The sequence below is a fragment of the Podarcis melisellensis genome (genome assembly GCF_964234715.1).
Source record: "Podarcis melisellensis genome assembly, chromosome: 3".
Classification (NCBI taxonomy): domain Eukaryota; kingdom Metazoa; phylum Chordata; class Lepidosauria; order Squamata; family Lacertidae; genus Podarcis; species Podarcis melisellensis.
Genome location: NC_138530.1, coordinates 83868687 through 83896425, shown reverse-complemented (window position 1 = coordinate 83896425; position 27739 = coordinate 83868687). Strand labels below are relative to the sequence as shown.

Below are 27739 nucleotides of genomic sequence, written 5' to 3'. Positions count from 1 at the left end.
TCCACGCTGCTACTGCGGAGACAGCTGGCAGGTCGGTCCGTCCATCGGTCGGGGCAAAACACACCACAGCGCAGGCAGAGGCAGGCAGGCCCGTCTCTCCCTGCCCCCCCTCGGACCTGGCCGGCCTGGGGTTTGCACCCCAAACATTCATGTCCACCCCAGCTACACAAGCCACACCTTGCTCTCAGTTCGATCTGTCAAATAACTCACCTATCATTCACATAAAGAACCTAGTCTATCCTCAAACGTCAGAATGTACCTCCTCTCTAGCTTCCCCCACTTCATCTAGGCACTTTCAGCCCTTACTTAACCCACCCCAGCCTGCTTACTCTTCCTTCATTTGCTATAAAAACTAAATACAGAGAGAGACTGAGAGCTGTTGACGAAGAGCTACGTGTGTGTCTTTCTTCGATTCCAGCCAGAATATCAGCTTTGTGTTCAGCCAAACAGGCCCAGGTTGCGCACTGAATAAAGTATTTTATAATTTTTCATATTTCTGTTTACTTACTATTTCATAATAAAGTAAGTATAAAATACTTTCTTTGTGTTTATTTGATTCCTATTAAAGAAAGTTACTTTATATATAGTCAATATAGGCACAGAGTTAATTTTTTAAACATTTTCTAATGGTGGTGTGCCTCGAGATTTTTTTCATGAAACAAGTGTGCTTTTGCCCAAAATAGGTTGGGAAACACTGGGCTAGGGGGTTCCTCACTCTGATTTATAGGTTAGCTTCAATACCCTTTTTGAACTTATGATGCTAGGCTTACAGCATGAGCTTCCCCCCTCCACCCACGTTGGTCGCAAACCTCAAGCATTGATAAAAGTATATGAATCCTCATCCCCACTGCTTGTGGGTAAGCCTGCAGTCATGAATCGCTTCTTGATTTTGTGAGGCAAAGGTAAAATGGTTTAGGGGAAAACATGTCTCCTTGATTGCAACAAACTACATAATTGAAGAAACAGAGCCAGCATGCTGTAAATCATCAGGCTGATTAAAAATGAATAAGATTGGCACGAGCAACCAGCCCTTTGAGTATTTCATCTTATACCCAGTGTCACTGCTGGATCTTCCAACAGCTGCTAGGCATAAGAACTTCAAAACTGGCGAAAGTTGAGCTCTTGAGGAGCTCCTTTCCCATCACTGACTGACTGAACCTTTGAGCAGATATCGTGCTCATGACAATCGAATAATATGCAACTAAGTTACACTCAGGGTAGACCATTGAAATCAATAGATTTAAGTGCCTTGCCCATTGATTTCAGTGGGCCCATTTTGAGTAGGCTGACTTTGATACACCCAGATTAGTATAAATTTTTTTTTTAAAAAAAACTATTGGCAAATAAATGCTACTTTATCTTTAGCAACATTATTTGTACTTAATTTTGATATGGAATAACTAGCACTCTTGTGGTAAGACCTGTTTTCTAGTGCAAATGGTGCAAAATCATTTATATCTAATCCATGTATTAAGACTATTTATTAACACTATTTATTAACATCATCAAATTGTTGTGAAGGTTGATTGTGTGGTTGATAAATACTAGAAAATCCTTAAGGCACAATTAACTAAGTTGTAAGTGATACACCTTGCTGCAACTCCCCCACCTATATGGCTCAGCAGAGCAGCTGTGCAGTAATATCTATAAAGGATCTGGAGGCTGCATCTTGTTGGAACAGCATAGCAGCTCCTTACCAGGCTTGCAGTTAAATTTAGAGGCAGCAGGATACAGAGGTTTATAGCTCCAGTCTGAAAACACTTGTGACTACACTGACCAGTTGCAGACCCTTTGGAGATGGCTGCATGGCTACCATGCAATAATCCCAGATACCAGGTACCCCTGGTGTTTGGTGAAGTTTGGCTGCCTATGCTGCTATTGAGAATGGGAGGTAGGGCTGGCCCATCCATGGGGCAAGGTGAGGTGACCCTCTTCAGGTGGCAGAATCCATAGGGGCAGTAGATCTGGTGGCAGCAACAGCTGCAGCATGCTCCTTGGAGGCCAGATCTCCTTGGCAGCCCTCACCATGCCACCACTGCAGAAGTCCTCTTGGCAAATAGGAAGCACTGCTGGTGTCTTCTCAGCCTTGTTCCTAATGTAGATCTTTATCTCTCTTCCCCCCCCCCACCCCTTGTTCTTGATGTAGATCTTCACTCACCCCTTCTTCCCTGGTCTGGTTTGCCTCATATGCCTCTTCTGACGGCCTTGATGGGAGGATAGCTCTAGTGCAGGGGATTTGAGAATTACACCCTCACTTTCCAAGACTGGAATCGAAGCATGTTTATCTGGAATTAAGTAGCTCTGAAAGCCTCGGGCAGTCTTACTTCTGAGTAAACATAGGAATGGATTGCTTGGATGTTTATGAGATATTCTACTAGGAACTCTTGGGAATTTATTGGTGGTGATTTATGTTCCATTTATAAATCTCTTCCAAATTTTTGTGTTTTTAAAATTTATGACCCCACTTTTCCTACTGTTAGAAATCCAACTGGATAGAATTCAACATTAACTCTGGGTTCCCTCTGTTTTAAAATCATTGTCTCTGAGTTCTTTCCTCTTATAGTTGAAATGTGAGTCATCCTTATTTATCCAAGGCATTGTTCTCTTGAAGTATATATAATAAAACATATTAATCACTTACTTAATATGAATTAGAAGCAGGTAAAACTTAGCAGTTAAATTTTATCATTTTAAAACTTTAAAAATAAAGTGACAAGCTTTTTTCAGGGGGAGGACAATGTCTGTCAGAGCAGCCTTCAGTAAACAGCATGCCATGTAAAATCAGTGAGAAGGTAAAGAGAAATTACTGATGTAGGGGTTAGTATGTGGTATGAGGAGAGTTAAACACTTTCCAGTTTTTTATATCTTTCCTACAGATAATTCATAAAACAGATTCAAGCTTTTCCACACTATTGAGTAGGTAAGAGTTATCAAGGTCCATGTTTCCCAATTAACTAAGTAATGCAGAACCCCTGTTTTTCAAAAGCCAAGCCATGGACCCTCTACCTTTGAAAATTTTGATATTTTTTTGCGAAGCAAATTTTTGGGGAAAGTGTGGTGTAGTCTCTAAAAAGCAATGGATTTTTAGTTATCACAAATTTGATGGGCAGTGTTTTTTAGTATATTACTCACAAAAATAACAATGATTTAGGGGAGGGGGGGAAAGATGAATTTAATTTTACTAACATGTATTAAGAGTTAACAAATTAGGACATATCTAGCAGCTACTAAACCTAAATGTGTTGGGAGAAATCATGCCTTTTTTGTCCCAAACAATCCCTTCCACTTCCAGTTCAGTATTTCCTACCTTTAATCTCAAATCTAGATTAACATTGAGCCAATTTCTATGCTTATTCTTTATATAACAAAGTGTCCAAAATGTTTGTTCACAAAGATATGTGGAACAGAATGAAACTAGATGTTTCAAGGCTTTTTCACGTACTTATAATCAGGAAAAACCTTCACCCAGGATGAGCTAGTCTACATTCTTAGAAAAATTATTTTGATAAACCGTCACAAGTCACATCAACAAGTGTATCTTCTGCAGATAGAGTTGTTAGTTGTATGTCACCACATTAAAAAGGATTCCTTATCCATGAGTATTCAGGATTTGGCGCAGGAAAGTAATATCTGAAGCTAGTCATACTAAATCACACAGGTGCTCATTGATGTTATTTTTTACTTCTGGTATCAATTCTTTCTCAGTGGACTCCAGAAATGTCTCCAATGTTTGGATTTTAGCGAGGCTACCACCTTCCACTCAGCTTTCCCTTAACCATAATTTTTAAATCACTGCCTCAATCTGGTCTTCAGTGTAAAAAATATACACATCACTACCTTGAAGGCTTGTGTTGAGAGTGTTCAAGTAGGTGAAAACATTGCTAGGTAGGCTACCAAACACAACCACTCAAAGTTGTTCAACTGACCACATGAAAAGTTTGAATCTGTCAGGAAAAGTCATACTTCACCACGGATAAACAAATCCACTGATTTTCCCTGACATAGCACAAGCACCATCTGTTGTCAGACACACACATTTCTCCCATGAAATGTGGTTCTTTGCAACAACAAAAAACAACAAAAACAACAAAACCCACTTAGGGATTTAAACATGCACTCTGCTGTAGCGTGTGCAAGTTCACATGAAAGTAAAAAAAATCCTCCATATATTTTTCTTCCCATACATAGTGTGGGATGATAGCTTTGTTTGTAATACCAGCGGTTTCATCAGTTTGCAATGGAAAGAAGTTGCAAGTTTGGACCCTTAAAGTGAGAGTCTGTTTTATATCATTAGACATATTCTTCATTTCACAATGTTGCTCGAAGGAGGTGATGTGTTGATTTCCCTAGCCTCCCGACTCACCAAGTACTCATTTGCATATAGCTACACAAGCAGGGAAAATCACTTCCTCACCTAGAATATGATCCTTTCCTGCTTTGCCACATAAGAAGCTAAGGTTGCATTCTCCTGAGAACTCAAACTTGAAGTTTTTTTCTATGGTTTTTTGCCCCTTCTTCTACTCCACAAAAAAACATTGATTTATTTTTGGAGCGTGCGTGTTTTGTCTCCAAATGACGTTGAAGATTAGCAGGCTTCATAGATTCATTAGCTAGAATTTCACAACATGAAACACACAGGGACTTTGGTTATAAGTCAGATCCTTCAGTAAATCCATACTGAAGATAGTCATCACAGTACTTACGGATCAAAAGCGCCCAGCATCTAGATACAGTGAATCTTCAGCCATTGTAAAACATTGAACATATTTATTGGTGCTGCCATCACTGACAGAACTGAATACCTGCTTAGGGCAGGAGATACTAATCCAGGCACTTCCATCCCTTCCATCATAGATGATCACCAGAATGAGAGGTGGCAGTGCTGATTATGACCCAGTGCAGAAGCACTTGTACCTCATTTAGGAAACTAACAGATGGTCAACGACAGCTCAGTCCAAGAGCAGCAAGAGATGGTGGTTGGTGAGCACAAGTCCCTGTTCCTTCCAACGATGTATCAGTGGTGTCAAAATAGTTACCACCAACTATCTGCATTGCGCATCCATCCTGCCCTGGAATCATGTGGGCACCAACCATTTCAACACTTTGAATTTCACCTTCTGCCACTCTAAGAAATACTCAGAATCCCAGATAAATGTAATAGAACTAAACTTTGTGACTAACAGTCCTTTTGGTTTCAATAATTTTATAATTAGGTTCAGCATCTAAGTAAAATGCAAATTCTATTATAATGATTAATACATTTAAACCTGAATGGTTAGTCAGCTAAAAATCTTTAAACTGGTTGGCAGCCTCAAAAACTGTGCATATTAAAAGTGAGAGTGTGGATAACATAACAGAAAATGGATTGTTTTAATCTTTTTTACATTCCACTGCTAGGTTTATTTTTGCATAGCTAATCAACCATGATTCTTCTGAGATTAGGGAATTTATGTCAATGGGTTCCCCCCCTCCCCCTACTTTTTATCCATATGCCTTCTGATTCTCTAGCAGACTGGAACTATGGGAATTTGATGGTCACAGCATGTACTCTGCAAATTAACCAAAGGTTATTTAGAGTTTTAATGATTAATTAATGAGGAAACTACAATAACAACAGTTTTAGCAGTTTTAATGTCTTTCCAAAGGAAAGCACTTATTGTTTCAGCCAACAGAGAAGCAAGGGAATTTAAGCCATTTCAATAGCCTATGTGAAATATAACAGTAATCACAAAGGACACAATCCAGCCAGAGTTAGTACTTTAGAAGTCCCATTGATTTCAGTGGCAGAGTTGAGTACATTCTTAAATGCATCTGATCTTGGACTACCTCTTTGATTTCTATTAGTACATTACTTAGCACCACAATTAAAGAGAACTTCCCCTCCCATGATGTTACTTTGTGAAATCCCACAGCTTTCTTTAGCAAAGCAGCAATGACATATTCATATGTAAAAGAGCTCTGGGAGCTTTAGAAATGGCCTTATTGTTTCCTGAAATCAGTAGGTGTCAATTCTTTCATATGCATACAGTTTGATTATTAAGGTCTGTAAGCACTATTTAGGCTCAGATCAACAGAAGTGCTGAATAGAAAGACACAAATGAGTTGATGAATATGATCATACAGTCAAGTTCATAAATTTCCTTTCCAGAATCTCTAGTGGCTGGGCGTCAGGAGAATATATTTAATTGATCTCTAAAGCCATCATGCAGTCCCACAGAAATTAGTCTAACTTCAGTTCTTCCCTAAGCAGAGCTTAACTGTATGCAGCCCGTCAACTCATGCCATGCATGATGGCACAAATAAATATACAGGTACTGTATCATCCATTGGCCATAACAAAGGAGTGAGAATATAATCTGTACATTATGTCGCAAACATCAGGAAATTGGACTCAACTACCACTACCCGCCCATGAAAGTCCCTTTTTAAGAGATGTGTGTGTGGCAGCCACTTTTATGACCCTCACCTTTTCCAGATATTCTTCAGTGTCAGGGATTGGAAGGGGGGCTGGAGTCTATGGTAATTCAGGAGAGGGGGGGTTAAGTGATTTGTGGGGAACTGTTCCAGCCAGGAGACAAGAGTCGGAAGAAGGGGAAACTTAAGTGCTGAAGGGTAGAGCACAAGATGGGTCGGAAGAAGAGGTAGATCAGGCAAGTGAAGGGCCAGATGATTCCCCAACCATTCCTGCATCATTCTTCTAGAACCAGGAGGGCATGAAATGGGATTAGCAAAGGAAGTTGCCATGTAGACGCAGTCTCCGTTGAGCGACGGCACAAAAACTAGTGGAAGGTGAGTGGTCCCCGGTTGTTGCAACTGCTCCATAGAGCATAGACCTGGCAGCAGCTGCCTAGACACTAGATCAGAGCTTTCCAAACCTTTCATGTTAGTGACTTTTTAGACATGCATCATTTTACAAACCCAGTAACTCAGTTTTACTAGCAAATCAGAGGTTTCAATCCCCAGGAGGAGCGCGGGGAGTGCTTGCGCAACACACACACTGCAGCCAACACACTAACGTGTTGCGACACACAATTTGGAAAGCTCTGCACTAGATTGTTGTGTGTAGATATCCAGAGCCAACTCAAAACAATATAAAGAGATATAGGAGTGTGGAAAGTGTTTTAGGGCTGTCACCCAAGTAAATCTCTCAAGTGTATGAAGCTTAAAAGATAAAGTAATATATTTACAAATGAGCTACAGTTCTAACAAAACAAAAAAAAACCCTCATTTTACATGGTGCACACAGGTTTCAAAGCAAGCACCATCTCCCTTGTGTGTGAGAAAAGGAGGAATGTGTCCTTCTGTGGTATATGGTGTGTAAAGGGTTAAAAGAAACTGACCATTGCTTCTTCTGTGGCTGGGTGGGTAGGATTTGTGTTGTGTTTGTGTTTTCAGCCCCCCAGCACTTCAGTTCTGGGTAAACTGGCCTCAGAGCTAAGATGGAGCCTGCCATATGGGCTGCTTTGAAAAATTTAAATATTGAACTTTAAAAACAAATCAAATCTGTTGTCAAGTTAATCAGGAACACCCTCTAAATTAATTGGGAGGTTATTATCTGAGTAAATGTAGTGGCCTTAATACAAGATGTTAATTCCATTAATTAATTCGAGGGTGATGTTACATTCGCACTTGACCTTAGCTTGAAACACACCTAGTACAATGTTGCCTGCCTGACCTGTTGCCGCGACCTGCAAGTAGGTTGTGAAGCCTGGGCATGTGAGTCATGGGTTTTATAAGCAAATCCAAAACAATTACCATATTGCTTCTAAGCCTTAACTGGTATAATAATACCTCTTCCAACTTTTTGTTTGGTTGGCACATTAGAATGCTGTGCTGACACTTGCAGAACAAAGTCGTACATTTTAAAACTTGGGGGACACTCTCTGGTGGATCACGGCAGGTCCAATGACATACAGGGATACTCATACAGGGAGTATCTTGTGGCGAACAATCACCAAATCTGCCAAGGTTAGTTAATAGTTTAGCCAAGGCTAATGTGAAGTTTGCTTAGTTGTGGTTTGTCTACTACTTTTGTGCTGAAGAAACAGAGAAGTTTGGGTGTGAAACCCATTTACAAAACTGATGTCACAAAGCTGCATTTGTGCAGAAAGAACAACAATGCATTGAACTGCAATGTGTTAGTACCTTCAGAGCTTGCTGATGAAGCAATACCCATGCTGCTGCTATTTGGTAGTACATGTCTACGAGAGACAGGTTTTTCAACAATGACAGGCATGAGAACAAAATTAAGTGACACACTATTACTAAGGATCTATGTCTAACAGCCATCAAACCACACACTGACCTACATTGACAAAAGGCAAGCTTAGTCATCCCACTGATACTCTCCAAAATAGACTTTATGATGAATAAACTATTGACATTATTCAAAATTTTTGTATTTAACACTGCTTTAAATTTTAAGAATAATTTTTATAGTTTATGAAGCAATATCCTGCAATAAGGTTATTAGTGTTCTTGCATTCCCATAAAAAGAAACCTGTGAATAACTTGGTGAGTACTATAAATATTTCAACAATTAATATGTTAACTACTTAACATTAATCTGTTAAATAGGTTTTAGCTTGGATGCCTCACATAATGGTTATGAAATAGGGAAACAAACAAACAAACAAACAAACAAAAAGCCCCAGCAAGACAGTTAGAATGAGTCAAGCTGATGGCTACTGAAGATCTAAAAATTCATGTGACAAAACATCAATGACTCACTCTACCAAGTAAATTTGGAGTTGTGGGTTATCATACCAAAAATGTTGGGAACCACGGTTCTAGTATTCCAGACATAATATGGTGCCTGGACTGCACTTAACCCTACCAATTAAATTTTCCCCATACTGATTAAAATTACCATTCACAGTTTTAAACCTCCTGTGTGCAAATCCTCCAATTAAAGCAATTAGAGTTTGCAGCCCTCATATTACCTAGCTGCAGTTACTGAAATGCATAAGTATAATAAAATGAGAATAAGCTCAATTAGCAAATAAAACACCTAATTATATAATAATCGAGAAGTAGCTGGTCTGACATTTCTTATTCTTACTCAAGCACTGATTAAAATAAGTTAATGTCAGTTCTACAGTTCCATGATTACTTTAATTAGGATGGTCTGATTAGAAACAGTAGTGCTAGATTTGCCCCACAAGTTTAAGATAACACAATCACTTAGAGCCAAGGTTCCATTTATGCTTGATGCTTACATGGGAGTGCCATCCATTTCCATGAAGGGATCCTGGTTTCAGCGATGTGCGGTGGAAAAATTTCCACAGGGGGAAAAAATCCAAAATGAGAGATTTTGCAGTGCTTTACTTTTGGTGGGGAAAATATCAATTTCGTGTGTTCATTAGTAACAATGAGTGGGTGCCAAACACAACTATAATAATGGCAAGCTTGGTGATTTCAAAGTTTTTTGCTTTGTTTACTAAATACAAGAGGAAATAAACTTGCTAAATTAGATCACTCTCAAGGGCATCAGAAAATATTCCAGTAGAAACGGAACTTTTCCCAATACAAATTATCCTATGCAAATTAGCTTAGTTCAAAACCTAGTTCCAATATCTGTTGGAACTCACACTCCGCCAGGAATTTAAGGTCCAGCAAATTCTTCAACTGCCTTGCTGACAAACTTCATTTCCCAGAAGGCAGAAGAAACAACAAATGGATCATCTATTTTGGATCTCGTCCTCACCAAGAGGGAGGAACTGATCAACAAGGTGGAAGTAATCGGGAACCTTGGGAAGAGGTTATTCAGATTCAAGAGAAAGCTGAATGTAGTCAGACATGCACTCTGCACTTGATTTCAAAAAGCTTAAGGGACTACTGGTTGAGATTCCATGGTCAGAAATATTCAAAGAGAAGTAAGTCCAAGATGGATGGGAGATTCTTAAAGGTGAAATATTGAAGACACAAATACTAGACAACACAGACAATTCCAAAAAGAAATAAAAAAGGGAAGGCATTTTTTTAAAAAATGGTGTATATAACAAATGAAAGAAAGGGGAGATTTGCAGAGATTGCAAAGGAAAAGTATACATGAGTTGCTAACCATTTCAGGGAGAAGATCAGGCAAGCTATACCTCAGAATGAGTTCAGGCTTGCAAGAGAGGTTAGTAGACTGCAAATTTAACATGAATCAACAGTGTGATTCAGCTGCAGAATAGCTAATGCTACTGTAGGCTGCATCAACAGAAATATAGTATCCAAGAGAAGTAATAGTCCCGCTCTACTCTGTCTTGGTCAGACCACACCTGGAGTATTGTGTCAGTTCTGAGTGCCACAATTTAATAACAATATTGACAAGCTGGAACATGTGCAGAGGAGGGCAACCAAGATTATCAAGGATCTGGAAAGCAAGCCTTATGAGGAATGGTCATAAGATCCAACTTTGGAGCAAGGACTTTTTGCTGAGAAGTCACAAAATATGCAGTAAAGTGTGAAAATATAGGCTGTTCAACCTTTAAAATATGCTCCTCCAAGTGAGTTCCAAAATGCCCCCTTAAAAGATTTCAGTGTTCCCCCGTTCCCCCAGCATAGGAAAAGACTGGACATTTGGTAAATTAAAAAGACTAGACATTTGGTAAATTAAAAAATTGTTTATGTACAAACTCTCCAAAAGTCAGATACATGTGCTTCAGAAAGTTGCACAGGCAGTAAAACTTAGCTTAGTTGCAAAGTGGTAAAAGTTCCTAAATTACTTGTATAGGAACTCAAGATTCAAGTAGGTAGCCGTGTTGGTCTGCCGTAGTCAAAATAAATTAAAACAATTTTATAAAAAGATAGTTAAAAGGACTCTTCTTAAAAACCTAAAAACTCCCTTAAAAGAATCAAGCCTTCAAAAAAGTTATATGATCTAAGAAAGTCTTTAAAAGAATCCTTCCAAAATAATTTAAAAATTATAATGTAGCACCTTAGAGACCAACTGAGTAGTTTTAGGTATAAGCTTTCGTGTGCATGCACACTTCTTCAGAAACACTGAAACAGAAGTCATCAGACCCTTATATATATAAAATGAGGGGGAGGGGGAGGGAATAAGTGATTGGCTAATGGGTATGGTAAGTCTGTTAGTGACCATTAATGACAGTTGTTCCCACAAGAAAAAGAAAAAGCAAGAGATTTTTAAAGGGACAGTATGTAGATGACAAAGAATAGTTTTAGCCTGTGTAATGGGATAAGAATCCAGTATCGCTGTTCAGACCAGGTCTCTCCATAGTTTTCAGTTTAGTGATAAGTTGTAATTCAGCAACTTCTCTTTCAAGTCTGTTTCTGAAATTCTTTTGTAATAAGACAGCCACTTTGAGATTTTGCATCGAATGTCCTAGGAGACTGAGGTGTTCTCCTACTGGTTTCTTTGTCTTGTGATTCCTGATGTCAGATTTATGTCCATTTATCCTTTGGGATAAGGTTTGGCCTGTTTGTCCAATATAGACAGCTGAAGGGCACTGCTGGCATTTGATGGCATACACAATGTTAGAAGATGAGCAATTAAATAGGCCTGAGATGGTGTGCTTGATGTTGTTGGGTCCAGTGATGGTGTTGTCTGGGTGTATGTGGCAGCAAAGTTGGCATCTGGGTTTATTGCAGGCTCTGGTACCAGTTTCCATGTTAAGTTTGGCTGTTGTATTATTGTGGGTGAGGAGTTGTTTAAGATTGGGTGGCTTTCTGTAGGCGATGAAAGGTCTTCCTCCCAGAGCTTGAGAAAGAGAACTGTCATTGTTTAGGAGATTTTGTAAATCTCTGATGATGCGTTGAACTTTTTTAACTTCAGTGTTGTATGTAATTACTAGCGGTATTCTGTTGTTTTCTTTTTTGGGTCTGTCTTGCATCAAGTTCTCTCTGGGTATCAGTCTGGCTTTGTTGATCCATTGTTTAACTTCATCAGGTGGATATTTTAGTTCCAAAAAAGGTTTGCTGTAGGTCTCAAGAGTTGCTGATGAGAGCCATGCACTTGAGCTGGAGCAACCAGCTCAAACCTCTTCATATGCTGAGCTTATCAGGTAGACTGGAAGAGAACAAAGGTTGATCAACTATTCCTCCCACGGTGCGGGAAGTATATAGCTATGTATTGTTTTCGATATGGGCCAATGGCCGCAATAAATAAATCTAGTATATAGCTAAGCCTGGCAGGCCAGCTTACTCTGTGGTATTAACCTCTTCATGTATTAATTAGACCTAAGCATGTTTGTTATATGAGGTGGGTTATCCCACAATGTCTACATACATTTCTGTTTCCTTTAGCTTTTTTCGGGCAACCACCTTAGCCACATGGAAATGGAATTGTCTCTAAGACCCAGGAACCCAACCACAATTTCTGGCCATGTCACTGTGCAAAACATTAGATAACTCCCATGCACCTGCCAATTTTCTGCTTTCATTTCTTTTAGTAATAACTAAAAGATAAAATCTTTCTTTTAAGTTGGATTTAAAAGGTAAAGGTAAATACTTTGATGCAATTAAGTAAGGGGCTTTGGTGTTTGCTATTTTTCTAGGTTGGTGTGAAGCTAAAGGTGTGTGGGTTTCACTTTTAAAAAATAACATGTATGTTTATGCAAAATAAGAATCTTGCCTCCAGTAATGTAGTAGAGAAGCTGAAATGAGAACTCTAGTTCCAGGCTGCCTTAAAACAAACCAGTGTCAGACTTGAGTGAGAATTTCCTCAATACATTTGCTCAGTACACATTTGCTTAGTGGCAAGCTCTGCAAATGATATGTCCTAATATTAGTACAGATTATACATCCTAAACTGAAAGGCTGGATGTTAACAGTATACTAAAGAAATATGAGTACACTGTTTCTTACTCTTTACAAATATTTTGGGTATTAGTCTAAGAAAAAACAAACAGTAGGAAGCATTTAGGGATTAATTTCACTTTTAGCTTTCCTGGTTGAGATGTCCTAGTAGTTTATGACATGGATTCTAAAATATATGCTCTGTTATTACTGGAATTTAAAATTGACTCATACTTTTCTATGGAAGAGGATTCCTCCCCATGTGGCTGTTTGCACGGTCTCTTTAATCTAGCTCTTTCTTGCAAGCACAGGAGCTCCAAAGCATATTCCTTTTCTACAAGGAGGTCCCTGTTCATTTTGACAGAGCAAAAATTCTGCCTTTTCAAAAGGTGCCTCTTCCACCTAAATTAATGGTGAAATTTGCTCACATGAGAACTTCATATATCAGAGAACCTATGAAACTCCGAATCAGAGAGTACACATTGAGCATGTAAACTTGCTTTACAGGATTAATTCTAGGATTCTGTGCTTCTGTGAAGTGACTCTTTCAGCAAAGGGTATTTTACTGGGATTCCAGTGTGCTGGAATATATTCCATTTGCTTCAATGTAGGCACTGTGAATGTGTCACTTACCCATTTAAGTCATATTTGTTTCATTCCGATCCTACAATTGAAGATGACAAGATCATTTGACATGTCAGATATTGTTGAGAATATTTACTGCTAGATAGATTCCATTTCTAGTGCTTTTCCATATATTTGCTTAATCTAATAAATCCTCTAGATGTGATGTTACTGCTGCCATATAAATAGCTTAGGCTCGCCTAATGGGTGCAAGTTTTAAAAAGAAACTCCTCAACGATCATGTGCATTGTTCACTTTGGCTTCTTAAAAAGCATTTCTGGGAACCTGATAATGACTTTTCCTTATTTTGTACCTATCGTGAATGGGAACCTATAGCGTTTCTAAAAACAGTTTAGTAAAGTATATAAACCTCATCACCAAAATGACAGCAATTGCAAGGTACAGTAGTACCTCAGGTTACAGATGCTTCAGGTTACAAACTACGCTAACCAGGAAGTGGTTGCTCCAGGTTAAAAACTTTGCCCCAGGATAAGAATGGAAATCGCATACCAGCAGTGCAGTGGCAGCGGGAGGCCCCATTAGCGAAAGCACGCTTCAGGTTAAGAACCGTTTCAGGTTAAGAATGGACCTCTGGAACAAATTAAGTTCTTAACCCGAGGTACCACTGTAGTAAAGTCCAATGAACTTGGTGGCCTGCCTAATTTGTGGCCCCCAGAGCACAACATCAAAGACAAGACTTCTATTCTAACTGATCAGGCAAAGGCAGTACCTCGTCTCTGAGAACACACTGAGCTTCAGAGTTGCTTAAAGGCAACAGAAAGCCTCAGTGATTTTTGAGTCCCTCTGAAGCTCATGGACTCCCTAATCCCAATTCCCCAATCGTCCCTTGCTTGCCCACTTCCTTCCCTGCCAATAGTGCACACCCCAGTCTGTTCCTGGGCCGCATGAGAGGTTCTGCTTTGGTTCTACTTTCTCCTTGACATCTCCTTTCTTCAGTTCTATCTCACCACGAGCCATAGTTTCCTTAGGCCCCTATTTTTAGCCAGTTGCCTGCCTTCCCAACTTACTCCAGCAATCTTTTTTCTCCCTTTCCATTAACATCCAGTCCCTCCTGTGCAGTTAGGAGATTTCTTTGCACTTGTCCTTGCTCCAGTTTCCTGTCTCTGATGCAGTGTAATGTCGTCAATTCTGGAGAGTTTTTAATGTGAGTTGGACTCTTATTTGCTCCAGCTTAGCCAGCAAGGGGGAAGCCTTTTTCAACCTGCAGACTGCATTCCCTTGTGGGGGTGCCAAATGTAGGTGGGACCAGACAAACGAAATGGGTGGGACAGCATATGTGAGTCTTAACTCTGTAGAGTAGGCTACATTCCAGCCAGACAAATGTGAGACATTTATGCAAACAAGAGGCATTGTCACTGCTCAATGAAACTTTCCAACCAGGCAAAAGTACTGGAAGAGCCAGAAAGGAGTGCGGTTTGGGGAGAGGAGATGTGGCCTGGGGAGATTTATGAGAGTCAGATAGAGAGGCCTATTGGGCAGCATTCAGTCCCCCTCCCCAGCTTGATTTTTATTTTATTTCGTAAAATTTATGTAGTGCTTGATTGTACAGAAAAACCTCAACGTAGTTTACAGAAAGGGATGGTCTCCATCCCTGAGCTTAGCCAACCAATGTCAGAAGCAGGCATAGGCAAACTCCGGCCCTCCAGCCATTTGGGACTACAATTCCCATCATCCCTAGCTAACAGAACCAGTGGTCAGGGATGATGGGAATTGTAGTCCCAAACGTCTGGAGGGCCAGAGTTTGCCTATGCCTGGTCAGAAGCTTCAGAAGGTAGAAGCACTAAACAAAGTAGGCTTTAAAGCACTTCAATGGGAAAATGCTATGCAGCTAAGAGCTATGTTTTAATAAATTAGCTGGCCGTCATTATTCTCTAATCAACAAATACGCGGTGCTTGCAATAGGTAGCCTGTTTAGCAGTAGATGGCTGCCTTCAGTTGACTGATTAAGGAAGTGTAGTTTCTTACAGAGTAAAAACATGAGTGATGTATTGAGCGGGGGGGGGGTTAAAAGGTGGGTCACCACTTTCTTTGCCGATAATTCCTGTGCTCTATATATTTTTCATGCTTGCTTACTAATGTGGTCCTACAGCAGTCCCCATCCTTTAAGGATAACAAATTAGCCATCTGATACAGAACAGCTTTATCCTGGACATGGAAATGTTTTCATCTGCCAAATAAAACATAAATCTTATCCTCTGTTTCTTTGACAAACTGCTTAATAAGCTTTTTCAAATACTTTTGTCTGCTGAAGCTAGCTCACGAACCCTCAATCATTTCAAACCAACACAAGTGTAATGCTGATAACCTGGAAGCTGATTTCTGTTGGAAGTTGTGTCACTGTACATCTGTTTTGAATATACTTGTTCTGACCCTGACTATTGTGAGGCCTTGGGGCAAGTAACTCTGTGTGTGTGTGTGTGTGTGTACGCGCACAAACACGCACACGTATTAGAATCCTACCTACACAGATCATCAAAAGCATGGTCAAATGAAAATGGTTTTAGAATGCTTCAGAAACATGCTTGATTGGAGTAAGTCTCCATCAAATGGCAGCTGCATAGGTGCTGAGTCCGGAGTCAACAATTTTAAAGTGATTTAAAGGTGGCACGATAGCGTAACTGTTTCCCATGGAGGAGAGGACTAGGAATGTGGCATGTGCACTCCCTCCTCCCTTCACACACACTACAGCAGGCTTCCTCAAACTCTGCCCTCCAGATGTTTTTGGCCTACAACTCCCATGATCCCTAGCTAGCAGGACCTACGGCCAGGGATGATGGGAATTGTAGTCTCAAAACATTTGGAGGGCCGAGTTTGAGGAATCATGCACTACAGTTTGTTGTGACATCTGAAAAGGCAAACAAGTGGTTTGAGCAAGCCCTCCCAACCAAGACAGCGAGATTCAAGCACAAACAGCAAATTGTGGTTTCATAAACCAAGAAGTACATGCAAGGGGGAGAGGAAGTGCAAGCACCACTTTCCCAGACCTCCAGCTGCTGTTAGTTGTAGAGGTGAAAAAGACGGTCCAACACAGTACAATCTGCACAACCCCATGCAAGTGCTACCTGTCCGTAGAAAACAAAAGCACGTAAGAGAGAAATGTTCCAGGTTTGCCATCTCCCAGAGAAGCTACTTTTCTATGTGTACGGAAAAGGGGGTTGGTTTTTTTCAATCTTCTCCCTATAGTCTTGTGTTATCTTTTTCAAAGCTTTTGATGTCACATGCAATGCAATCCTTTAGCTTTTACAAAAACCCAATTATATTTCAGCTGCTTGAAATTGAATTAAGCCAATACCGACAAGTATTTGCTTGTTTTCTGTGCTGCTGACTTCACTGGCTGTATTTCTTATTTGCCCCCCCCCCCTTAGGAGTCTGTCATGATTGTTGTCTTCGGTTTGGAGTTTATCATGCGCATCTGGTCTGCTGGCTGCTGTTGTCGGTACCGTGGATGGCAGGGAAGGCTGAGATTCGCAAGGAAACCATTCTGTGTAATAGGTAAGTTTTTTAACCATAGCTAATCTCGTTATGAATCACAGCACTGTCACAGAAGGATAGGGCTCCACTGGCTATTATTTTAATTTAGATCCTAGATGATATTTGGCTGTGCCTTTGATGAAAAAATATTGCTCTGGAATATGCAGATAGATTATGGTGGCCTGCAGGCACCCCTGCAGGTATACCTGGAAGAAGCAGGTTATCTGGTCACATTTCAGCCTGGTTTCAGGCACAATTTTAGCACCAAAACAGCCTTGGTCACCCTGATCAATGACTCTGATCAGAGACAGGGGAATACGATAACACCCCGCGCTCGCTCGGCCGCCTTCCTTTTTCCGCACTGGCATCATGGTGCGCATGAACGTTCTGGCAGATGCTCTAAAAAGCATCAACAATGCTGAGAAGCGTGGAAAACGTCAAGTACTCATCAGACCATGCTCGAAAGTTATTGTCCGGTTCTTAACCGTGATGATGAAGCATGGTTACATAGGTGAATTTGAGATCATTGACGATCACAGAGCTGGGAAGATTGTCGTTAATCTCACAGGCAGACTCAACAAGTGTGGTGTGATCAGCCCCAGATTTGATGTCCAACTGAAGGATTTGGAAAAGTGGCAGAACAACCTGCTACCTTCACGTCAGTTTGGGTACATTGTGCTGACAACTTCAGCTGGCATCATGGACCACGAGGAAGCTAGGCGAAAACACACAGGAGGAAAAATCCTGGGATTCTTTTTCTAAACTTGTAAAAAGAGGCAAACTAATAAATTGTTCAAATAGAAAAAAAAAAGAGACAGGGGAATGCAACTCTATTGGTTCTCCATGATCTCTTAATGATGGTATGGGGAACCTTCATCCTGCAGGCCTAACTTAACCCAGCATGTGTTTTATTCAACAAACTTTATACACCACTTGATTGGAATAGAGCGTCTAAGCTGTTTACAATAAATATTTGGCCTATGAGGTCGTTCCCCCCCAAACCACACCCACCTGCGCTGCATCTGACATCACGTTGGTCTTCAGCTTATGGGTTGGGACCCACAGCCTGATCCAAGGTGGGTCACAGCAGGAACAGTACCACCATACCAATATATGATAAAAGAAATGGGCTCCCAAAAGTAAAAGTAGGTCCTTCTTTAAAGTGTGCTCCTGGTTGTGCATTGGCAAGAGAGGCTTGCTGAACTGGCACTAAGAACAAACCACCTGGGATCAGTGTTTCCATGGGGATCTCCATTGTGCAGCCAATTCCAGCAGAAAGTGGAGCTTGAAGTCAGCACCTTTTAGCTGATAGGCACGGTTCCCCATAGGCAACTCTGAAGCCAGCTGACCCTTGAAGGAGCTTGCAAAGAGCCAAGTAGAGCTCTTGTAAAGTCCTTTGTCCCTTGCAAAGAGCCCTCCCTAGTCAGTGCTTTGAAGCAGTGCACCAAAGCAATGCACACAACTTTTTTTTTTAGCCTTGCCTAGCCATAGAGCAAATATTTCAGAATCAAATGTCCCAGGAAATATGAATGTCATACAAGAGAGATTCATTCAAGGAGATTAATTCATGTTTGTTCACTTTATGCAGATCAGTTTCCTCCTCTGGCTTGGGGACTTTTCAGGGACAAAATACTCCCCTTCAGACTATATATGTCACACCAGCATTAGGTCTGGGAGGAACAAAATGAGAAAGTGGCATCTAAGGAATTAATAGTATCTATGCTGATGCCTGCTCTCAGAGTAGTAACCAACATTTGGACAATTTCAGAGCTTTTAACATTGAAATTTTGGCAAAATAAAAAGCTAAAGCAAAAACATTTGCTTTTTTTATATAGTGTGATACAATTTTTTTATCATATACACATCAGGGACATATACATCAACATTTATTAAAGCCTTTCCTCAGATTATGGAAAAGAGACTAAGTACTGTAATATTATGATGAACTATACAGAAAATCCCCAAGTTGCTGTGGATCTTCCATAAATGCTTACCTACACATAAAGTAGAAAGGTATGTTAAATGCATTAGCTTCTGCCAGTAATTACAAGATGTAACTCTATTTTGTTGTTGTTTCTACATTTTTGAAATAAAACATTATTATTATTTTTTTAAAAAAAACCCCTGTTCACCCAGGCATTTTGTGATTGAAGGATATTGTTTCTGGCAATTTTTAGGTTATAAGTTGTGAGGATACTTAGTTTGCCTTTAACTGGGCTTTTTTCTCGTATTGTTTGCTGCCCAGGGCTTCATTGGGAGGAATGTTATTTTTTATCAAATAAATAAATAAATAAGTTCTCATTACTGATGTCATAGATAGCACATAAGATTGTATATAATTTCGTTTCCACAAGCAGCCTATGAATAGCCCAAGTATTTGTGACTTCTAGGTTCATTGGCTTTAAATTCCAGATTTTAACCAGGACAATGGAATCTCTCTCTCTATCAGCACTCTTAGTTGCATTGGTTATCACTTGGCTTTAATCTTCATAGAACATAGGGAGCTGCCTTATGCCGCTTCAAACTACCCAGTGCGGTATTCATTATCCATATGCCTCAGTTTTCATTATCTATCTAGCTCAGTACTGTTGGCAATGATTGGCAGTAGCTCTCCAGGGTTTTAGACAAGAGGTCTTCCCAGCCCTACCTAGAGGCGTCAGGTATTGAACCTGGGATCTTTTGCATCTGAAGCATGTGTTCTATCGTGGAGCCGAAGACCTTGCCCCATGAATCACTCTGTTAGTGGAATGGGAAGGGAGGCAATTTTCCATGGTCCCCTCCCACAGTAAATCTACCAAAGAACAAAATAATAAAAAAGGGATTAAGAGGTTTTCTCAGTATGGTGAAGGGTGTGTATACCATATCTCATTAGTGTAGTCATGGTGGAAATGCTTTGTGGGATGTGTGTGCAAAAATGGGGGGATCAAGGATGGTCAGTTGTTGGGGGGTAGTGAGAAATGGGGTGTGTTATCATCTCTGATTGAACAGGTATTCGAAACATTTCCTGTAAAAGGCTCTGTAAAACCTGTGAACAGAGAGAACAGTGGGGTGAGCAGGCACACTATGGGCAATGATGCCTCCATTATATCACTTTGGAAAATAAATCTGCCTTTACAATCAACCTCAGAATGTTTCTTTCCTTTAACATATTTTCTGATGCAAAATGCTGCTATCAACATGTTTTCTGGATTTGAGAACAGGGAGAGAGATTGGCAGTTCTGATGAAAGAGATAGTTAAGACTGCACCTTTGATTGTACCCCATATTATAATTTATAGGTAAGGAACCATGCTTTTGAAAGACCATGTCTACTTGTGAGCCTTTTTTTATTCCACATTTTGCTCAAGTCTGAATTTTTTGGCTAGTGTTCTGAACTGTTATTAGTTACTGTAAGAAGGCAGAGCCATAACCATTCCATTTCTGGGTAGTCCCACTAAATTTAGCAAAATTATTCTGAAGTAAATGTTTTGTTGATTTGCACACTTAGGCCACAATCCAGCTAAGAGCAACATATGCATAAGTGCATCAATTTCACTCGTTCTGAATTGCTGCCTAAGTTCCTTCCTTGGCGATTTATAGTTTTCCACGTTATATCTCTCTCTCTTAGTAGCTGGTGTGTAATCGTTTAGATGGTTCAGTCCAGAAATTACTGAGCAGAATTATCCAGTAGATCAGAGATAGCCCCTTTTATAAGGCTGCCTTCCATGAACAGAAGGACTTCTTATATCTGTGCAAGGGCTGATCCAAAGTGGAATGCTAACTTTGGGGAGTCATGGGCTTAATTCATATTGCTAGAGATTTGGGGTAAATCCTAGAAATGAATAAATGCCAGGATTTGGGGTTCTTTGTGATACGCAGGGAGAATATAAGCTGCAAGGGGATTCCTGGGCAGGCTGAGGGAAGAGCAGAGCTGTTAGCATTACAATAGCCATTGAGGGTCTTCAACAACTCCTTGCCCCAGGTGTGACCAGAGACTGGATATTTGGAAGGTTGCCAGGGTAACTTCTCTGGGGGAGGGCTCTGGCTTCTGAGAAGAAGAAAGGGAAGATCCATCTTGGTGAGGGTGAAGGAAAGACTGCCTGCAAAGCTTTGGGCCATGCTGTAAGATCTGAATCCCCTCCAAGCAGACAGAGGGTGTAAGTAGGTGAATAAACCCTATTTCTTAAAGCACAACAGTCTCCACTGTGTCTTCTACTCTCAAAAGGGACACAAGACCCCGTGTGTGTGCCTGAGATCCCATGCACCTTTGCCACGGCTTGGCAGAGAGAGGGACAAGCGCCGGGCTTTTGTAACACTGGTGTTAGAAGTGGGATCTGTGTTTCCTGGAAAGAAGGCCTAGAAGTCAAAAATGGAGGAAGGAATAACAGCAGTCTTTGCAGTTGAAGCTGATGCATGAGCACCAAAGGCAACAATGGGAGCAGATGCGAGATGACCATGAGCAGCAGATGCAGCAGCAGCTGAAAGTGTGGGGGAGAAGTCTCCAGGGAGAATAAAGTGTGACTCCATGCCAAGAGCCAGCGGCAAAAGAAAAAGATACCAAGCTGGCTGAAGCTGAGGAGGGGCTGCTGATTGATATCTCTCTTACTCTTGGGGTGCAAGTGGTAGAAGAAGAAAGCGCCCCAAGAAGCTACTCCTGATTAACCCTTGGAAATCAGCTGTGGAGGATGGCGAAGAGGACAAGAAAATGGAGGTGCCTAAGAACTTGCAAGGGGTACTGCTATTCGATCTTTCTACTTCCTGGGTGCCTGCTGTGGAAAAAGAGGTGCAGGACAAGAAGGGCTGGCTGGCTGAGTTGCTACTGATATTGCCTGGCAAGCTCTTGGAGTCAGTATCTCTCAGCCTAACCTTCCTCAACAAAATGAGGGACAACCATACCTAGCTGTTCTTGGAGGCAGCTGCGGGAATGCAGATGTAATAAACAAAATGGATTAAATATGAACATGCCTGACACAGACAAGGCTACAAATGAGCCTCTCTCTTACCTTGCGCATGCCGATGCTAAATTAATTGAAATATTAATTTCTAATTAAAAGCATGATACATTCAGTTTTGAGTGTCAGGCTTTGTTTAAGCAAGTGTAGCATCCCCCCCTTTTTTAAATAATTGTGTGAATTTAAAGTCCTCTCTACTGACAGAACTGTTGTAGCTAATTAGAAAATTCCTTTAGAGGTTATGTGTATATGGGAAAGGTGGTTCTCCACCCCCTGCCCTCCCTTCTTTATACCTCACTAGATAATTGTTACCTTTTCAGATCACAATAGATGAACTTAGAAGTTTGAGCAGCAGCATTCATGCATTTATAATAGCAGAATGGCACGAGAGTCTTCTTAAAAGCTTATGATTATGATGCTGGGTGCTTTATTTTAACATGGGCGTTTTAACCACATTCCCAACTTCTTGCTATCATCCCCTACTTGCACCACCTGATATTAAAACAGCTGGCACGTTTGCTGCTAATATTATTATGCCTTTCAATTGCTTGCATTTGTGTCCAAGCGCAAATTTCCTAGGTCAGCTGCTATAGTAAACAGGTGGGGAGGTCAATGTGGACACAGGTGGCTTATATGATAGTACAACAACAAAGCACCACTGAAGAGGGGAGGACACTGGATGCCCTTGAGAGGTTGAGGCACAGCGGGTTTGTTCCTGGGGCTGAGTTTACTACTGTTAAGTGGTAGCAGCACCAGCCATGATGCTAGTGCCCCACATTGAGTGATGCTATCTTCGCAGCTAATGCACATCAACACACACACCATACCTTTAGTCCGCTATGTAGTAAAGCTCTTTAGTAAGAGTCTCAGGTTCCCCCAACCCTATGTACTAGTGCCTTATAGTGGACTCAAGCAGCCCACCAGCAAACTACTACAGATGCTGTTGCTGTCTGTAAATTTCTTGCAGAGAGTACATTCAGAGGGTCTTTTTTTCCACACACTCTCTTCTGCATTCCTTATGAGTCCACCAGAGTATAGTAATTTCAACCCAAGCCAGTACTTCTGTTTAGCAAATTAGTCTGCATGGCAGTTCTGCTTGCTCCTATGCTAAAGCCATGCATCGCTGAACATTAATCTGTTTTGTAAGCTATTAGCAAGCTATTCTTTAATCCTTCAGGTGTGTGTTTTACCTCTGATCTGTGGAGACCTGCAAGCCCTCACCAGAACTAATTCAGTTCTAGGCCATACCTTCAGGACAAGAGGGCATTTGAGAACCAGCCAGTGTACCAATCATGTCAGTAAGAAGCTGGGGAAATCATCCTGCTGTAGGAGGATCCAGCTGTGAGGTTCTTGAGGCTGTTCATTCCCTGCCTTCTGTTCCTTCCTTCTTACTGATTGTTGAGTCATATTGTGGGTTTCTTGTTTTTGAAAGAAATGTGTTATCTTTCCTGAATTGTGACAAGCGATTATTCTTTATTCCATTCCTTTAATGCTTCCCAAATTTAATTAAAGCAACAACCAGCAACTTCAGCTTGTGAGAACAATCCACCAGGACCATCTCCTGTGCAGTTGCACAATTGAAACAGATTGGAAGTGGGCAAGAGAAGAATGTAAGCAGCTCTGATGCTCTCACCAACACGGGGCTGTTCATGAAGAAATAAGCAGCTGGAGGCAGAGATGATCCAAGATGTTTTGGTGCTTGAGTCAGAAACTCAAAATTCTGTTCCCCAGTGGCAAGCACAGAACAATAAACGACATCATTGGCCATTTTAATTACCCCATTTATACCTCAAAATCTGCTTCCTCACACGGCCCAGGGGTTCAGACCAGCCCTGCCCCTGTGCTTATGGGTGAAAGGGGTGCAAATGTTTCAGATGCTGCTGTTATTTTTCCAGCCAAGAATTCCTAAATCAAGAGTAAGGGTGCAATCCAGGCTCTGGCCAGACATAATGGGACTGCCATGCTGCTCCCACCAGGGCAGAATGTAGTGGGCAGGCAAATTGCTGTGAATTTGCTTTGGCAATTGGGCTCAATGCCGTCATGTGATGGCAGCAGGGCCAGCTCAGCATTCAGTGGATACTGGCCTGGCTCAGCCCCTCTCTGACCCTTGAATACCCATTTCACTGATTTCCATAGGCTGTTGATAGTGGGGGCCCAGCCAATGGTACTCTCACCCGCACATGCGGCAGGCAAAATGGGGAGCTCCACACTAGCTGAGTGATGCTGGCATCTCTCTCTGGGTGGGAGTCAGCATGGGTGATCAGAGAGACATTTCTGCCCAACCCAACCCTGTGCAGTCCAGCAAAAAGGGGGTTTGGACTGCAGTGTTAGTAGTTCAAATCTGGAAAGAATAATTTGTAGTATGTCCCCAAGCCAGAGGAGGAGACTGAGCTGCATAAACTGAGCAAACATGAATTAGGGCAGGGGTCAGCAACCTAAGGCCCATGGACCGGAAGCGGCCCACAGAGGTCATTTGACCGGCCCACGAGCCGGCCCTAAACCGAGCTGCCCACTCGCGTGCTGTGTGGGTGCAGGGACTTGCTTCTGCAGCACCGAAAACCGGGTCTGCACAGATGCCGAAAATCGTGAGCAGGCGCACTCACGCACGCACGTGTTCCGGCCCATGGAAGGATCTCCGTGGGACCGATCCGGCCCACGCAAGATAAACCTTGCTGACCCCTGAATTAAGGCTTATCCACATTTACTTTTCCTCCGCTCTTTCCACGCAAGGACTGCACTTTAAAGCTGTATGTCCCGGCGCCTTTTTCTTTTTGGCTCTGGAACTTTCCCTGCAAAAACCTGCTCTTTGGTGCCCAGTCAGAGCAGAGCAAATGTCAATCCATGGGAAACCCAAATTGATTATTGCTGCGATTGAGCAATAAAGCATGAGTTTTTGTGGGGGAAATGGGGTGGGGGGATGACAAAAAGCTCAAATGCAGAGCTTTAAAGCAGAACCTATGCCTGGAAAGTGTGGTACAAAAGGTAAATGTAGATAAGCCCTCTGTTTCCTGGAACAAAGCTCTATTGCACTTTGTTTCGGTTTCCTGGGACATTTACATCTGAAATGTTTGCCCTATGACTCAGTCTAGGCTGAAAAATTCTGAATTGTATACCTTTCCTGGGGCAGATTTCCCCCCCCCCCCCAATTATTTAAGTCCTTTACACTGTATGTTTACTCAGAAATAATAACTGGGTGGTGTTCCAACTAAATTGTTGCACTAGCACAAGGATTAGCACCAGCTCAAGGGGACTTCCCTCTCTCGCATGCACCACAAGCAATCTCCAGATCTGCTCTGGAAGGTTGGGAGAACCTCCAGAAGAGATTTAGGGGGTGATGGGAGAGGAGATGGGAAGAACATTCCCTCACAAGGAGAAATCCTTGGGCTGATGGAACGTTCTCCTGAGGGCTACTTTCAATACAACCACTTGCATTCTCGGTTTTTAACCTCTCCTGTGCTTGTACATTTAAAAAATGATCAATTGAGGTAAATGTCTTTGAGCAGTTGCTAATAGCTGGAAAAAGGCATATAATTTTTTGAGATGAATGAATACAATGGAGTCCCTTGTTCAGTTTAGAACTGGATTCTTAACCTAGTCTTGTGTACAGTATTTTGAATAGTTGTTTCTAATGGGTTTTACTGATGATTTTATCATTTTATTCTGTTTGTAAACCATCTTTAATGGTTTTCTTTTTACAATCAATCAGTATATAATTTTTATGAAACAAATGAATTATGTTTAATTTTTAAAAAATATACATGGGGAAACTAGGATAGGGAAACATTATTCTACCTTGCTTTTTGTGAAAAGGACTGTAACCAGTGCTTTTTTTCTGGGGGTACTCCAGGGTATGCAGTGCCTTTCCCCCATGTTAAAAGTGTGGCATTTACTGTAACAATTTCATGGTGAGTACCAACACCTTTTTATCTAAAAAAAGAAAAAAGCAAAGACTGTAACAATAAAATTCCAGGGGGGGGGGCAGTATCAAATCTGTATTTTGAGCCAACACATTCAGTCCAGAGAAGTATACTTGTGCTTCACTTTTCTGCTTCCAGTTCCTTGCAGTCCTCAACTTCTGTGTTTGAGATATGAAAGATATATGTTCCACCCCAAGGTCACTACATTCACAAATAGCACTCGATAGCGAGGGGCAAGAAATAGGAAATTGACCATCTGAGCTGCTGGCCACACAGTGAGTTCTGCTAAGAAATACTCCGGGAATTTCTCCTTAAATTCCTTCCAGCTGGCTGCCACAGTGTGACCTTGAAGTAGTCCCATTGTCATGAAATACCAGCACCCGAAAAATGGAGCAAAAAGCTGATCTATTGTTACCTTGATGATGACAACTTTGATGTGTCCAAGTCCTTTTCTCGGGGTTAGTTTGTCTACCAAGGTGTACCAGTAATGTAGGGGCGGTCCCATGGTGCATCCCGTTATAAACATGTGAGATGCACGTTCAACATCCCACTTGTGTTTGGGATTTTGCCTTCGTTCCAAAGACTGCTGGACTAGATCTGCAATTCCCAGCAATAAACCGCTACTCACTGTATTGGTAATGATAAGGTTCCGCCCTCCAAACAATGGTGCATAGAAGCGGGCCATTGCGGCTAGCTGTTGTATAATACGGGCCCGCATCTTCCTCTCTTTCTCCTCTGAAACAAATGCATGCAGATCCGGTAACTATGTTGAGAGCATTTTTCTGAACTTTCAGCCTTCCTTTCCCAGACTGAAGGTATTCTTTTTCAGGGGTGGTTGCATTGTGCTTTTAGGAGGATTATTTCATTGTGAGGACCTGAGGAAGAATGATGTTACAGCAGGCATGTATGATGAGTCACAGGAAATACATCATAGTATTCTAGTGAAGAATTTTACTTTTGTGCTTTATTATGATGTCATGGCTGATCTTCAGCGTCTTGCACAGCACACACGTAGCAGAAAAATAAATTGCATCAACTGAACAGGTACATGTAAATATAGCTGTTTCTTACATCACTTAAGATGAGCAGTCCAAAGAAAATAAACTTTTACTTTGCTTACATCCTTTTTATTTCAAGAGAACGTAAATGCACTTTATCTTAATTGGGCCCTTGATTGATGACCCTGAACAGGATACCTATAAAGTAGTTGCTTTTCCACTAAAGAAAGCATACAAAACAACTTACAATCACAAACAAACAAAATAACCTTCAGCTTTCATTATGAAGACCTATACAAAGCAAATTATAGCCAAGTTTTTAGAGATTCAAATTCGATATAATAGCATCCCATTAAAAACAACTACAATAAGTTGGAAAATAGCTAGGAAAGGTTTTCAGAACTTCCTGGCTATTTCAGGTGAAAAAATGTTTTCACTCTTTTCCCTGACCACTGGGCTGCTGCTGCTTCTTTGTACAATCATTTGTGGTTGTGTAACCCCTCTCTACCCACCTCCACACCCCAAAAAGAAGAGAAGTAGCCCAGTGGGCCTTAGGTGATCTTACCCTCATAAAGTAGTGGCTCTCACTTTCAGTTCTGGGGGAGGATTCGGACGTACATACAGTAAAATGCAAAATAAGCAGAGCCATTTACACTTTTAAAGAAAATAACATTTGGCATCCGGGGGGGGGGGGCGGCAATGGAAGAGTGCACCTTTGGGGGTGAGGTCAAGTTGTTGGAAGCGTCTGCTGTGGCTGCAGAGACCGATGTGGAAGAGACAAGTTTTGTTGCAGCTGGGGCACATGAAGGCGTACAGTTGTGCTTCTGCAGAGGCACCATGGCGTTTCCTCTCTCTGTTCTCCTCCCAGCAGTCATTTTGCCTCTGGTCCATGCTATGGATAGGCAACCTGTCTGTCTCCAGGCACTGCAGTTGTCCGCAAGGGATTCCTGCGTGGCAAGGTTGGTGTTGCCAGCCTTCCTGTCACATTTGCAGACCTCTTTATAGCACAGAGTTGGTCTGCCAACAGGCCTGGT

General features: G+C 41.3%; 2 protein-coding genes and 1 pseudogene across 7 annotated transcripts in view; 2 read left to right on the top strand and 1 right to left on the bottom strand.

The window, feature by feature from the left end:
- Positions 1–27739, top strand: part of KCNQ5 (potassium voltage-gated channel subfamily Q member 5) — a 254367-nt gene that overhangs the window by 173990 nt on the left and 52638 nt on the right. For 4 of the 5 annotated variants that reach the window (XM_081904870.1, XM_081904866.1, XM_081904867.1 and 1 more), the window contains exon 3: positions 16755–16881. In XM_081904870.1, coding sequence (XP_081760996.1) covers positions 16755–16881 — 127 coding nt within the window. Of the gene's footprint in view, positions 1–16754; positions 16882–27579; positions 27665–27739 lie in introns of those variants that run through there. The other variant, XM_081904869.1, reaches the window with a different exon arrangement.
- Positions 17194–17671, top strand: LOC309366330 (small ribosomal subunit protein uS8). Its single transcript, XM_081904777.1, has one exon. The coding sequence runs from the start codon at positions 17230–17232 to the stop codon at positions 17620–17622; it is 393 nt and encodes a 130-aa protein (XP_081760903.1). The 5' UTR covers positions 17194–17229; the 3' UTR covers positions 17623–17671.
- Positions 25765–26648, bottom strand: LOC309366378 (mpv17-like protein 2 pseudogene; annotated as a pseudogene). Its single transcript has one exon. The product of its transcript is annotated as a mpv17-like protein 2 pseudogene (transcript).